Raw genomic sequence first — 15,652 nt, 5'->3', positions numbered from 1 at the left:
CCTGGTTTTTGATTCTCAAGATCTGGTAACCCCAAGTTGCTGCTTTTTGAGAATTTTTCATTTTATTTATCTTAGACACTTTTTTTTTTTAATTGACGTGGCTCAGCACCTTCTAGATCAATATGTTTTGGAAAACCAATTAAAGAAAAGCAAACACACATTGCCAATGCACAAAGGTCAGCAGCAGATGCTGGGCTCATTGGCGTTGCCAATGCCTGTTGTTTACGTCTGCAGTCACGCTCCACGCTTGTCCCCCCTCAGCGCACCGTCCCCAGCCGAGCTGCGTGTCTAAGCTGCTGAGACAGGCACCGGGACACGGTTTTGGCGGGAATCCGAGGCGACACCTGCCTGCTGCCGCCTGCACCTGCCGGGCCCGGGCCTCGCGCCCCCGGCCGCGCGCCACCCTCCCTGGCTCGCGCCCCGCATGATCCTGATGCGCGCGGCCTCCTGTCTCCCAGCCGTTTCCCGATTTTCCGCTGTGCTGTCCCCCTGTCTCCTCGCGGTCCCTCCTCGGCCCCTGATGGATATGCATCCGATCCGGGCCTCGCGCGCCTTCACTCTGCACGAGCATCACTGCTACATCTGTCCCGAGCACAAAAACAATGTTTAATCTGAATTATCGGCTGCCGCTGCAATTAGCTGTAGCTAGCGTGTGATTTAATGTCTGCAGCCTGCACGCATTTCACACCCTGCGGGCGGGGGTAATGAGATGTGATGGCGTTGTGGTCGATGGAGGTGGCGTGCCAAGCCATGTGACGTCACCGAGCTCACTCTTTCTTTACATTAAATCGAAATCTCATCAGAAGCTCTGTTGGCAGGCTACAGAAGAGTGTTTTAATTAAACCAGTTCCCTAGAGTTTTCTTTTCTGACCACAGCATTAGGGACACATGTCCCAAATACTAGAACTTTGGTTGAATTATATATTTTTGGGTAAGATTTGTACTTCGACATATGTTTGACAGCGGAAGCTTGGTGATGCACCTTAGAACAAGGTTCGAGACACACCAGAGGAGGCTTGTAGCGCCGAATTCACCCAAGAACTGAATTCAAATGTATAGGAATCCGACCACACTTTCCATTTCCATCGAAACTTTCAAAGGCCGAGTCACAAATGCATTTTTGAGTTTGTGAAATACAACTCCAGGAGGACTCTTTTACACACACTCACATACCAGGAGGACTCTTTTACACGCTCTCACATACCAGGAGGACTCTTTTACACACACTCACATACCAGGAGGACTCTTTTACACACACTCACATACCAGGAGGACTCTTTTACACACTCGCATACCAGGAGGACTCTTTTACACACTCACATACCAGGAGGACTCTCTTACACACTCTCACATACCAGGAGGACTCTTTTACACACACTCACATACCAGGAGGACTCTTACACACACTCACATACCAGGAGGACTCTTACACACTCTCACATACCAGGAGGACTCTTTTACACACACTCACATACCAGGAGGACTCTTTTACACACACTCGCATACCAGGAGGACTCTTACACACACTCACATACCAGGAGGACTCTTTTACACACTCACATACCAGGAGGACTCTCTTACACACTCTCACATACCAGGAGGACTCTTTTACACACACTCACATACCAGGAGGACTCTTACACACTCTCACATACCAGGAGGACTCTTTTACACACACTCACATACCAGGAGGACTCTTGCACACACTCACATACCAGGAGGACTCTCTTACACACTCTCACATACCAGGAGGACTCTTTTACACACACTCACATACCAGGAGGACTCTTACACACACTCACATACCAGGAGGACTCTTACACACTCTCACATACCAGGAGGACTCTTTTACACACACTCACATACCAGGAGGACTCTTTTACACACTTTAACATACCAGGAGGACTCTTTTACACACACTTTCATACCAGGAGGACTCTGTGACACACACTCACATACCCGGAGGATTCTTACACACTCTCACATACCTTAGTGAATCAGCCCTGTAAAGACCAACTTCCTTTTAGTCAAAGTGAAAAGAGGGCACAGTCCTAGCTAGATATGAATATTACCATTTGTGGATGTTTTGGGGTCAGTTAACGGAGGCATTTAAGAGTACGTAACAAAGCGTACTATATGAGTGCGACTGTATATATTCCAGACTACCTTTGTAAATCAGCCCGTTGGTCTTTGCCTGTGCAGACATGGATATTTCTTTCTAGAGAGGCCAGTTTATCCGTTTAACTCAGTTCAGTTGTTCATTCATGTTCGTTTTCATGTGTATGATCACAATATGTTTACCCAACCAGCCCTTACAATATCTACGTTTATGATGTTGTGCCTACGGTATTACATACTAATGCCTTTAAGCAGGTAAAGTGTCTGTCTGTCCCCATCCCGCGCTCTGAGGATTGCTCTGTTCTCTTAGCATGGGTTATCCTTGTTAGAACCAGAAGCACACTATCTGTGTGAGGACCCGTCCCCCTATGAAATGAAATGAAATGAATTTGTACTTGTAAAGCGCACTTATACCCCAATTGTGGTTTCCTGGCGCTGTACGCATACCGCTGTGGAACCCCTCCTGGCTTTTCCCTGTGAAATGTCCACTCCTGGGCACCCCCAAGGTGAAGCCAGGCATCCCAGCGCTGTTGGGGCCGTTGTGGAGATTAAGCAAGCTATTGCCCAGAGTTACAGAGTGGGACCCATGATTAGAATAGGCACCAAGGCGAGAATTATCAGGTCTGAGGAAATTGAGCCCAAGACCCACCAAGGCAGGAATATAACCCTGGTCCCGGGCCAGACCTCTGCATCAGGGTCTGCCGCTCTAATCATTGAGCCACACTTCTCCACACACACTCCTAGTGTGTTTAGGTACTTTCAACCGAGTAAATAAACAAATTTAAAGCACAGTTAGGTTTGCCTCGGTCCGCTTTTTAACCTACCCTACTATCAACTCGCGTGTGGAGTTAGAATAGTAATTTCACACATCATTATGCTCAATTGACAGGCCTCCTAAACATTGGTATATTATGTTGTGTATGTCGGACATATAGATGTGATGCACTGTTGGTCGTAGGTAAGAGAGAAGAATATAACTAGGTTTGGGGCTACCAGGGCCTCACCCACTGTTCTAGTCATCTTAGTTGCCGAATGTCAGCCGGTGGTTATTGTCAGAGGACCTGATTTCAGTATGACATCCCGCCTATTGCGTGCATTCCGCAGCCGCTCACAGCAGCCATATTCTCGTTTAAGTCTGTTAACAGTTGGGCCAGCGAGCCCAATGTGCTCAGTCACCGTGACATAATGGCGCGCACGTGTCTGCGTCCCAAGCAGGGCCTGAAGTGTGACCATCTGTCTGCTGGACGGTCTAGTCACTCAGGCCTGAGAACAGGCACCGCTTCCTTGTCCAAGCCATTATCAAACTCACAGCAGGAGGGGCATTTATTTTGACTGTCCTGGGCATTCCGGTACGGCACACTGTCTGAATATCGAGCTCTCCGAATTATGCTACAAAAATATCCTACCCGGCTTATCCACCACCAAATAATTGTGGCAGTAAGTATTTATAGGTAAGAAATATAATGGAGTAGGTATTACCAAGGTATTGTTAGGTATGTATATATAGTGTGTGTGTTATTCCAATAATTGACAGTCTGTCCTCCCTTCCCCAGTTCCTAACCACAGTGCTGACAGAAATAAGGAAATCAGCAGGCTCAGCCCCATCATCTGTGCAGGCATCAACCTGATTTATCTGTCCAACATAGTTTAATAAGCAGAGCGCAAAGCGAGAAATCATCACAGGAAACCAGGACCGAGCAGTACATGTCAACACCCCACCGACAGAAGTTATCAACTCTCAACCGGTAGCCCTGTCTTCCAACAATCTAGGTCCAATCTTTAACCCTAGATCTTTTCAACAAGCTAAATTAGATAATAAAGATCAAACTCTGACAAAGGTAGAATCACAGACCTCGCCAAGATCTCTGTCAACATGGGGAATTGGGGACACTGGCCCAGAGAATGAAACCGCTAATAAATCCCCCCCCCCAAAACAACATCTGATAAGAAAAAGAAAAGACTGCGGAAAAAGCGCAATAAGCACAGTGCGGTGTATCAAAATATAATCAGCAACCCCCCTCCAATTTTTTAAAGCATCCGCGAACTGGCTCGACTAGTACTGCAAACAACGCCCAACCCAGACTTTCAATGTGCATCTGGAACATCAACGGTCTTACTACGAAACTTGAGTCATTGGATGTGATAACGTTACTGAAAAACCACGAGGTTAAACTTCTTCAGGAAGCTTGGTCCGAGGTAGCCTCCCAATAGAAGAATACCTGGAATACAGCTCCCCTGCTTCAATATCACACAAGTTTGGTAGACTCAGGGGTGGCCTCTCAATTTATGTCACTGGCAGGTTAAACGTGAAACTTGACCAGCTACAATTCAAAGAAGATTGGATCACTGGGATAAGGATCAGAAGCTCTAAACCACCAAACAAATGCTCTTGATCAACTTATGAGTTTCACCCAGCGCCAGAGATAAAAGGCTCAAGTTCGATCACCTGATCTGGATCATGTGTAACCTATTAAGCGATTACGGACATACAGCCTGTCTGAGAACCGGCGATTATAATGCAAACCTCTTTCAAGGCGTCCCAGGCGAGCATGATGTAAAAAACCCACCCATTATGGAACAAATAAAGCCCAATGACAATAAATACAATAAACTTGGTGAATATATGGTACTACAGTTCAATAATCTGGGCTTTATAACTTTGATAGTAGTTTTCCTATGGACAACCCTTCAAACTGGACAAGAACAAAATGCCGTACTTACTCCTTTTTAGATTACACTATATGTAATAAGAAGATGCTCCCTCTGATCAAAAATGAGACCATCACTGCACGAGGCGATCGTGACCATCGACCCCAAGTAATCACCTTGTTACATAATGTAGCTCGGCATGCTACGACAAGTCTGGCTACAAAATAAATCTTTACAGAGAACCGTATAAAGTTAAAATGGTCAGACTCTTCGATATCAACAGAAATGACATCATGTAGAGCCCAGTAAGGTACAAGGAGAAGTGTGGCTCACTGGTTAGAGGAGGCAGACCTGGAAGCAGAGGTCAGCCCGGGACTAGGGCTCAATTCCCGGCTCGGCGGGGTCTTGAGTCCTAAAAATGTCTATGGACTCGACAATTCTAGCTCCGGTGCCTACTCTATTCACGGGTTCACACTCTGCGACTCTGGGCAATAGCTTGCTTAATCTCCACAACGGCCCCTCGCGGCGGGATGCCTGGCTTTCACCTTGCGGATACCCTGCCGGGGTTATCTCACAGGGGAATACCAGGACGGGTTCCCTAAGCAAGCGCTTAGAAACCGCTTGGTGATTTGCGCTATATAAATTCCTGTACATTTACATTTACAAGGAGCCTCGATGATACTCCGCTCACCACATCGTGGGATATCTTTTCTAGCCAACTGCTTACAATTTTTTGTACTCTTCAGAAAAAACTAAAAGAAGTAACCCAACCATTACATCTGTTGAAGTCAAGAAATTAAAAACTCTGCGTAACCCAGCATTGAGACATGAACGGAGGTGCTCGAGGGATGACCAGGTATTTAACATCTACAAACAAGCCAAAAAAGTATTCAGCCAATCAATATTTCTGGAGTCACACAAATGCTCTGACCAGTTCTGGTTAAAATTAGTCCATGCAAGTAAAAATCATAACTCAGACATTTTGGTTCCTTGTGAATGGAAGAATAAACAGCCAAGGAGGTCAAAGTAGCGCTAGTATATATGAAGATGAATGAGTATCCTTTCTAACGGCCTACTTTAATGTGTTTGATAAGGAAGAAGGCCCTTTGTTTAACCTCAAAATCAGTTCTCCAGATCAACCTAAGTCAACTGCTGCTTCCTCCTGGCACAACCCATGCTGGAACAGAAGAGCAACTTGTAGACATGGCCACCCTGGAAGCCAATAGTAACCGATACTAAATCCTCGCACCAGCAGGAGGTGCCCTTCCGACAGGCATCAAAAAGCATCAGAAGCACTGACTACTCGAACGGCACGCGTTATAATTAAAAGCCGCGCAGATGGGGCTACTGGGACTAATGGCCTTCCAGAGGCACTGTACAAGCAAGATACTGACTTTTGGGCTGAACACCTGGCATCCTTATTAGGTTACTGTTGGATTAACCAGATTATACCCGAGTCCTGATGCGGAGCCATTATACATCCAATTTCCAAAGGCGGCACAAGATCCAATCCGAGAAATTACAGGAGGATTGCACTTTTGGATGTCGAATCCAAATATTATGCCAATCTGTTGCTTCAAGACCTGTAATTGTGGGCTATAAAAAACTATCTCATACCCATCAATCAGACGGGATTCGTGGCAAAACCGGAACTATCACAAACTTGCTTGCGATATCAGTACTGTTGGACAAAACTGCGGCCTCAAAAATGCCAATTCTTTGCTGCTTTGTTGACTTCAAGGCAGCTTTCGATCGTGTGCCTAGGGGACAATGATGTCCCAAACTGCAGAGATGGGGGATTCCACCCGCCCTCTTAAAGGCCATAATCCAGTTACATACAAATACATGGATTCGTATAAAACTGGGTGACAATTCCCACATCTCTAAAAAAGTACAAACAACATGCAGAGTAAAAATAAGGTTGTGTGTTGGTGCCCCTCCTTTTCAAACTTTTCATCTCTGATCTACCGCAGTCACTTAAAGATGTTAACTCCCATCCTCCAAAACTTGGGGGAACTAGGGCCAGTAACCCTTTGTATGCAGATGACCCTGCCCTGCTCCATCACACCAGGGTCAGCTTTCAGAGACTGATTGATTGGTTGTCCATTTATCCCACCTTAAATATATTTGGAATTAAACCTATCAAAGACAAGGGTACTTGCCTATGGGTTAAGGAAATTTCAAGGAGGTGGATGGCAGTTTGATGGAAAAAGCATCGAAAGGGCCGCCGGATACTTATACTTAGGGGTTCACATGGACAGAAGGTGCACCTTCTCTAAACACGGGGAAGAGGTCGTAGTCAAAGCACTGGCCATCCAGGTAGTACTCATGAAGCTTGCAAAGCAGTTATCCGGCCCAAACCTGTCCACCCTAATATCTGTTTTGAAGGCTAAAATTTACGACTACCTTACTTAGTCAGGAGATTATGTTAGGGAAGTACAGTAGTTTGGTGAACAAAAAACAACAAGGATTTTTAAGCAAGTGCTGAGCTTACCAAAATCTTCATCCCCCGCACAGATACGACTTGAGTTTGGCCTCCAAGATCATCGAGCAGATCGGGCCAGAGCATTTATCAAGTTGTGCAACAAGCTACGTTCGTCCAGAGAATCAAGCCTGGAGGTTATGCTGTGGCAGGAAATATCACTTTATCAACAGGGATGATCACATTGACGCTATCTAGATGATTACTTACAACTTCTGGAGGCAAAACAAATTTGGGCCACCAATCCATCTCAACAAGTCCTCAAAATATTCATTAAAAATGAACGTTCGTTCCTGGTCTTTTCATTCAGACAGAGCACAACTGGCACATTGTAAAATTGCTTGGACGGTCCCATCAGGGTTTAACCCCTTGCATGCTTGTGATGGAACCGTTCCGTCACAAGCCTCGGGTGAGCTGTGCTTGTGACGGAACGGTTCCCTCACGGCCCTCTCGCCGCGCTTGCGCGGCGCGAATTCCGCGCCTGCGCTGAGCGTTCTATTGGGCGGGTGGGCCGTGACGGAACCGTTCCGTCACAAGCACAGCTCACCCGAGGCACGTGACGGAGCGGTTCCGTCACGAGCACGGGAGCACCGTGCGGCCGCCCCGCCCCCTTAGCACTGCGGCGGAATAGCCGCCGCAGTGAAGGGGTTAAGCCAGGGGTTGAGGCCAGATATCCGTCGTATACCTATGCAGTGTATTGGGGAAAAAAGATTCCTGGCTCTCAGAATGGGGGAATGGCCTTTTCTGCACCTCCTTCCAGGCTGGCACCGTACAGATGATAATACAATGTGCGGGGGGGGCCGGAGTAGTATAGAATCAATTGAGTATGTGATGTGTCTTTGCCCTGTATTTCTTAATGACAGAAAATACTGCTACATGTAGAATGGAACAAGCTTGGCGTTCGCTGCTGTTGACAAGCTTTCCATACATCCATGAACCCAGAGAACCAGATGCTTAACATCCTGTTCACCAAGTTTGTTACAAGAGTGGCAAAAAGGCTTACTCAATGTAAAACCAATAAATCTATTGCAGAATGAGGAATTAAAAAAACAAAACAAAAAAAAAACCAATAAATATTAACCGGCATTGGGCCGCTCTAATTTTATAAAAATGCTAACCAGCATATTCTTCTGTACTCCTTGAAGTTGATCAGTATAATTAATGTAAGTGGGATTGTTAGTATGATTTTTAGTAAAGACTAGAGATCTGTTCCCCCCCCTTTTTAGTATGATGTTAAAATTCAACAAATTATTATTGTCTGTTGACTGTAAAATAATTGAAGTGACCCTTGCTTTAGAACTAACCCTGTGACGCAGTCTCACTTGAAGTGGAATGAACCTAGAGAGGCTACGAGATTTTAATAGGTGCTGATCGGGTTTTAAGCAATTATTACTGCTGAATATTACAAGCTTCTATTGACTGCCTTCATACGTGATACCTTTAATGGGTCAAGGGCAGTACTTGGGATTATATAGATCATGCAGCATGAATTAAGAAATCAGTGCAATTAACTTTTATTCTTTCTATTGTGTGTAAACAGCTTAACCATTAATTGATACAGGTTTTAATATTTGTTGTTAATATTGTAATGATTGTCATAAATCAAACAATAAATGGTACTTGCATATTTTATTGCATCAGTGATACCATACACCAAAAAATAGGGAACAAAGCGGTTCGACTGAATATATAGCCTTTTTCACTGTGAAAAAAAGGCTGTGAATTCAGCCAAACATGTTTTTGTTCATATATATATATATATATATATATATATATATATATATATATATATATATATATATATATATATATATATATATATATATATATAATTATTTATTTATTTAAAAAAATATATATATTTTTTTAGGTTCATATAGCTAAGTAGAGTTTGTCAACATACCTCTATACACTTATATGATGATATTTTCGTTGTTTATATTCTGGCTACGATATTTCGGTACCACAATATTTTTGTGCTTGGTATTAAGACATACAGCCCACTGTGTACCCCGAAAGTTTTGATGAATATTCAAGCAGCTAAAATTGTATTCTATAAATGACCTCAAAGCCTTACTCAGGCCTTTAAACTTACTTTTGGTAATATCAGAAGTTAAGAAGAGGCTTGTCATTGACTCATCTAGAGGGTAGCTCGCAGCCATCATGCAAGCTTTGCGCCATCATCGTGTGCGACGGTTGGGTAGAGTCCCTCAAAAACAAGAGAATGGTTTGTCCTCTTGAGAGGCTGGTCTGCAGCAAATTGCAACTTATGGTCTGAACAGGGTTGACTCACTCTTCCAACTGGAAGGGCAAATTGTATTAATCTTTTAAATAAGAAAAGCTTCAAGTTCAGCACAATAATTACCACACCTAGAAAGTGTGTGAAGATATGTGCCATCAGACTCTTAAAGTGACTACCCGCAATGCAGTGCGATGCTTTGCATTCTACTGTGTGCAACTTTGCACTTGTACAGTGAAGGATTCACAAATTCTTCGGTGTACAAAGTGACAGTATGCAGTGACTTGCATAGCGCCTACCTTACTAATATCAGCCGGAGGGTAAGAACACTTGGGGCTGTATTATATATGTGGTACAAAGGGGGTGTACCACTTTGTTCGCCATAAGTTGGCAGGGTATGCTCAGACGTGAGTCCCTTGCTCACTTTGCCACTGGATTCAAGCAAGCCGGGCTGAAGACGGCTGAAATGCCAGAAACCGGTCCCAGGATGCTTGTTTCCGGTCCAGGGAAGGCATGGCTTGGCAGTTCGGGCTGGACTGTTCCCATGAGGCACAGGGTCAGACTGATTTGCACTTAGCCATGTCTGAACTGGGGTGGCAGAGTGGGCTAAAGAACGGTGATGGATTAAACCCAGATCTGTTGACTGGGGGTGAGTGTTTGATTGGTTCAGATGCTCCGTCCATCACCACCCCCTTTTGTACCGTATTATAAATGTGGCACATTTTCCTGGTTAGCGCTGGGCGCACCTTTCAAAAGGTGCGCCCAGCGCTAACCATAAAAATGTGCCGCAAGATGGTGAATGCGCTGCCCCAAGGACAGCCACAAACTTGCGCTGAACCGAGGGCAGCACATTCCCGTGAAAAACGACCCTCTGCTCCGTGTTTTCACAGTGCAGGTGGCACCCGCCTGCACTTCTAGAGGGGATTAAATATCCCCTTTTAGGTGGGAGCAGTGAGTGACTGCACCCAACCTGCAAGGGGATGTCTGGGGTGTCCATGGGACCCCCCTCCCCCGCCAGCGGGCTGCAATTAGGGGGCGCACTGACAGTGTGCCTCCTGAGAGCTTCTTTGCCTCTGCACCCATGTCTGCAATACCGCGAGGGCGTAGAGGAAAAGGGATTCCCTCATTTGCATAGGGCCATGCCCCCATGGAAATGAGGGAACGCCCTCTTGAGGAAGTGCTGGTGCTGTATGTACCGGCTCTTTCAGTATTACAGAAGGGGACACACAAGCGTCTGCAGCCCCTTCTGTAATACCAAAGTGCCCCGGGGACACGCAAAGCAGGTGCAAACCCCCATTGCGCCTGCGGGGCACTTCTATAATACGCCCCTTAGAGTCCATGGTATGCCAGCTATTTGCATGTGTAGAGTGTGACCTGTCATATATTAGCAGCCTGCGCTTTGCAAATGGTCGCTGCCCGCCCCAGGCAGTCGGAAAGGATTCCATACTTTAGTGGTTGCAGCACATTTGTGAATAACCTTGAAAGTCAAATGAAGGAGTGAATGCAACCTACCCCCCCCCCCCCTCCCTAGGACTTGGGTGTTTCACTGTGTGCGTTGTGATTTACAAAGGCAGTTGTAGATTGCAATGTGCATTGCTAATTGAGACTTTGCATTTTCTTTTGCATTTACTTTGCGAATGCAGACATGTGATTGGTCTCTCCTGCACCTATCAGAAGATCTCTCAAGCGATGTGGTACTATTCTGCTGATTTCCGCATCTTTAGGGTGGTGTGTGGGGGTGATGTGATCCTTTTGTGGCCGTCGTGATGACCTGTGGAGACCTGATACTGTCGCGCCCCTCTCAAGTGGGGACCTGCAGTATTCTTGGTGCCATAATGGTTGTGAGTCCCAAGTTGTAATATGATTTGGCTCTCTTGAATTTGGTAGCGTTAGTGTAACATTTCTATAGTTACTCTCTGGGATAGTACATGGGACTATCATCAGGCAGGTCGCTCCCCTCACCGCCACGCAGTCCCCTGTGTGACCTATGTGACCCGCTGCCACCTGTGCTGAGCCGCCTGCCTCGCCTCTGAGTACTGTTCTGCTTTGTTCAGCTTTATCTCTGGTGCCCATCCTTTGTTTTATTTCGGTGCCCATCTGTTGCCCATCTGTTTCTGGTGTCCATCCTATTCCTTATTTCGTGCCCATCTCTTTGCTTTCTGTACCCCTTGCACTCTGTCCCCCTGTGCCAGTTTTTTGCCCCTGTGCCCCTTTCTTTCTTCCCCCGCCTCCCGTGTCCATCGCTGTTTTCCCGCCGCTGCGCCCCTGTGGCCCTGCCCCCCTGCCTCCCATTGGCCACCCGCTCCCACCTCCCAGCTGCTCCTACCTCCCTCTGCCCCTCCTATGGAGGCCGCCGCTGGCGCGCCAAAGGCAAGCCCGTCTGCACCCGTCCACGCCTGGACCGCGCCCAGCGCCAGAACCCCTGGACCCCGCACCCCCTGCAACGCTAGACTGCACTACGACTCCAACACCCTCCATGCACTCAACACCGGACGAGGCCACCCCTGCTACCAGGCCATCCCGAAGCGCACCCAAGGGCCCTTCGCCTGCCAGAACTGCAGATTCATCAGCATCCAGCCCACCAGACCACCAACCATAGAACCCAACCACCTCCGCTGCATCCTCCTCAACACCCGCTGCGCTCGCAAGCAAGCCATCAAACTATGGGACCTCCTAGACTCCACCGCTCCCGACGGAGTTGGAGGGGGGATCGCCATTATCCATAAGGACACCCTCAGGGTCTCCACCAACACCGACAACACCCTCACCGCTGCCGAGCACATGCACTTCCAGATCCACACCGACCCCCAACACGACCCTCCGAGGAACACTCGTCTACAGACCACCCAGACAAAGACCACAGTTCTGCGACACCATCGCCGACCTCATCAGCACCCACGCCCTCGCTTCCACGGAGAACATCCTCCTCGCTGACCTGAACTTCCACCTCGAGAATAACAACGACGCCAACTCCACCGCCCTGTTAGACAACCTCGCCAACCTCGGACTCAAACAGCTCGTGACGACACCCACCCACGCCGCCGGACACACGCTGGACCCCTTTTTCTCCACAAGCCCCCACGTCTCCTTCAACCACACCACCGTACCCCACTGGACCGACCACAGATGCGTCCATTTCACCTTCAGGAAACCCACCACACACCACCGCACCCAACAGCTGCCACGTCGTTGCTGGGGCAAGGTCACCAAGGACCAACTGACTACCACCCTCGCCCTGAGACCACCCGCCGACCCCGACACCGCCGCAACCAACCTCAAACAGTGGATCAACGACTGCGCCAACACCCTCGCCCCTCTCAAGACCTCCACAACTAACCACACCAACAAGAAAGCCGCCTGGTTCACCGAAGACCTCCGGATCTCCAAGCGCCCCTGTCGGAAGCTGGAGAAGAAATGGCTCCACGACTGAACACCAGACAGCCACACAGCCCACAAGAGTGGCACCCCCAGACACCACCAACTCATCAGGACCGCCAAAAGAACTCTCCAACCCCAGCTCCAACACCAACGACATACCACCATCACAAGACCTGTGCGACTCCCTGGCCACCTTCTTTCACCGCAAGATCACCAACATCCACGACAGCTTCAACTCCGAGACCGCCGCACCCACCACCGAGTCCACCACCCCCGAAACCACTACCCGCACCAGCCACCTGACTGCCTGGTCCAACGTCAGCGACTAAGACACCATCAAAACCATGAACTCCATTCACTCCGGATCCCCATCCGACCCCTGCCCTCACCACGTCTTCAACAAAGCCAGCACAACCATCACGCCCCACCTCCGAAAAACCGTCAACAGCTCCCTCGAGACAGCAACCTTCCCGGAAAGCTGGAAGTATGCCAAGATCAACGCCCTTCTGAAGAAACCCAAGGCGGACCCCAAGGACCTCAAGAACTTTCGGCCCATCTCCCTGCTCCCGTTCCCGGCGAAAGTGACAGAGAAGATTGTCAACAAACAGCTATCCCGCTACCTCGAGGACAACAACATACTGGACCCCTCCCAATCTGGCTTTCGCAGCAACCACAGCACCGAGACCGCCCTCATCGCCGCAACAGATGACATCAGGATCCTAATGGACAAAGGAGAAACAGCCGCCCTCATCCTCCTGAACATAACCTCAACATCATCTCCTACGTCGACGACACCCAGCTGATCATATCCCTCACCAAAGACCCCCACACCGCCAAAGCCAACCTCCACAGAGGAATGAAGGCCGTAGCCGACTGGATGAAGGGCAGCAGACTGAAGCTGAACTCAGACAAGACAGAGGTCCTCATTCTCTGACCCACCCCATCAGCTTGGGACGACTCTTGGTGGCCCACATCGCTTGGCACAGCCCCGGAACCCACAGACCACGCACGCAACCTGGGTGTCATCCTCGACTCCACCCTCTCCATGACCAGGCAAGTCAATGCCGTCTCTGCATCCTTCTTAAACACCCTCCGAATGCTCCGCAGGATCCTCAAGTGGATCCCTCCTGACACGAGAAAAACCGTCACCCAGGCCCTCGTCAGACTCGACTACAGGTACGCCCTCTACTCAGGAACAACAACCAAGCTTCAGAGACGACTACAACGAATCCAGAACACTTCGGCACATCTGATCCTCGACGTCCCCCGACGCAGCCACATCACACCCCACCTGAGAGGCCTACACTGGCTCCCCGTCAATAAGAGGATCACCTTCAAACTCCTCATCCACGCACACAAAGCACTGCACAACACCGGATCTACATACCTCAACAACTGTCTCAACTTCCACATCCCCACCCGAAGCCTCCGCTCAGCCACCCTCGCCCTCGCAACAGTTCCCCGTATCTGAAAAACCACCACCGGCAGCAGATCCTTCTCCTACCTCACTGCCAAGACCTGGAGAGCCCCTACCAGCCTACGACAGACTCAGGACCTGCTGGCCTTCAGAAGACTTCTCAAGACCAGGCTCTTTGATCAGTAGCGCTCCCCCAGCGCCTTGAGACCCTCACGGATATGTAGCGCGCTTTAGAAAAGCTATGATTGATTGATTGATTGGGAAGTTACATTCATTGCCCCCTCTAGGGTCAAAGGGTGTTGACCTGCATTGGTTTTGCACTTCCTGAATTTTATTTCAGGTTCTAGTGCAAAGCAATCATAGGCAGCCATCTTGAATGTCTCCAGCAGAGGCTGCCAGGAATCCTTCCTCAAGCGAAAAATATTTTACCATTCCAGGGGAGGTGGCAGCAAAATGTCACTTTTCCGAGAGCCGTAAATATGCTTGTAGTGAATATGACAGGAAGTGAAAAATGTTGACTTATTGTTGTCATCACAATCTATGAAAGCTTTTTTATATATTTATTTTTTTACAAAGAAATTAAAGTTTATAACACTTCTTTTGTTTCATTGTTTTCCTATTTCCACTTTACTAATACTTGCCTTACATTATCGTTAATTTTTTTATGCGTGTTTTCTGTTTTTTTCTCTTATTCCTTTCTTTTCATAACCCCTTTCTATTTCACTCTGCTTTTTACATTTCCCTTTTTTCTATCTCTTTCTCTTGCCCTCGCCACCCGGCTTATGATTCTCTTGCTTCATCACCATATCCTATTCCTTTGATCTCCTTTCGCCTGGTTCACTCTCCAGTTATTGTCGTCCCTCTGTCTGGTTTTATGCCTGTGTTGTATCCTCTCCTCAGTCTCACTCTGGCCCATTCGTGGCTGTTTGTCTATCTGTCTACTTGCCTGTCTGTGTCTATCTCACTACCTATCTCTGTTGAATACCTCTTTTACTATTTATCTCGAAGACTTGCCACTCTTATTCGTCTCCTTCTTTCTCACTAATCTCTCTCTCTCTTACTCTCTCCACCTCTGATTCTTACCTCTTTTTCTTCCTCCTCTAGTTCTGGATGTCCGCCCTGGTGACCACCATCCCTGTGCCCTGCGGCGCCTTCATGCCTGTCTTTGTCATTGGTAAGTTTGAAAATGTTGGTGTGCACCCACTATATGAGCAATGAGTATCCTTATGCACTCACTGAGATACCTGACACCAGTACTTAATTTGAGACGGTGGTTTTCAGTGCTCAGCACCGGCACTTAATTGACAACACTGGCACTTATGACTGTCTGCCACATGGAGGTGCTGTTTGTCTAATTTAGAGATGAACA

At 47.8% G+C, this 15,652-nt stretch overlaps 1 protein-coding gene across 1 annotated transcript in view; it reads left to right on the top strand.

Annotated features, from left to right (window-relative positions):
• CLCN2 (chloride voltage-gated channel 2) overlaps positions 1-15,652 on the top strand; it is a 530,501-nt gene that overhangs the window by 379,079 nt on the left and 135,770 nt on the right. Inside the window, exon 13 of the mRNA XM_078668166.1 lies at positions 15,388-15,457. Coding sequence (XP_078524292.1) covers positions 15,388-15,457 — 70 coding nt within the window. The remainder of the gene's footprint in view (positions 1-15,387; positions 15,458-15,652) is intronic.

This window comes from Lissotriton helveticus, chromosome 11, assembly GCF_964261635.1.
Source record: "Lissotriton helveticus chromosome 11, aLisHel1.1, whole genome shotgun sequence".
Taxonomy (NCBI): Eukaryota; Metazoa; Chordata; class Amphibia; order Caudata; family Salamandridae; genus Lissotriton; species Lissotriton helveticus.
This window is presented reverse-complemented; position numbering and strand designations above follow the sequence as displayed.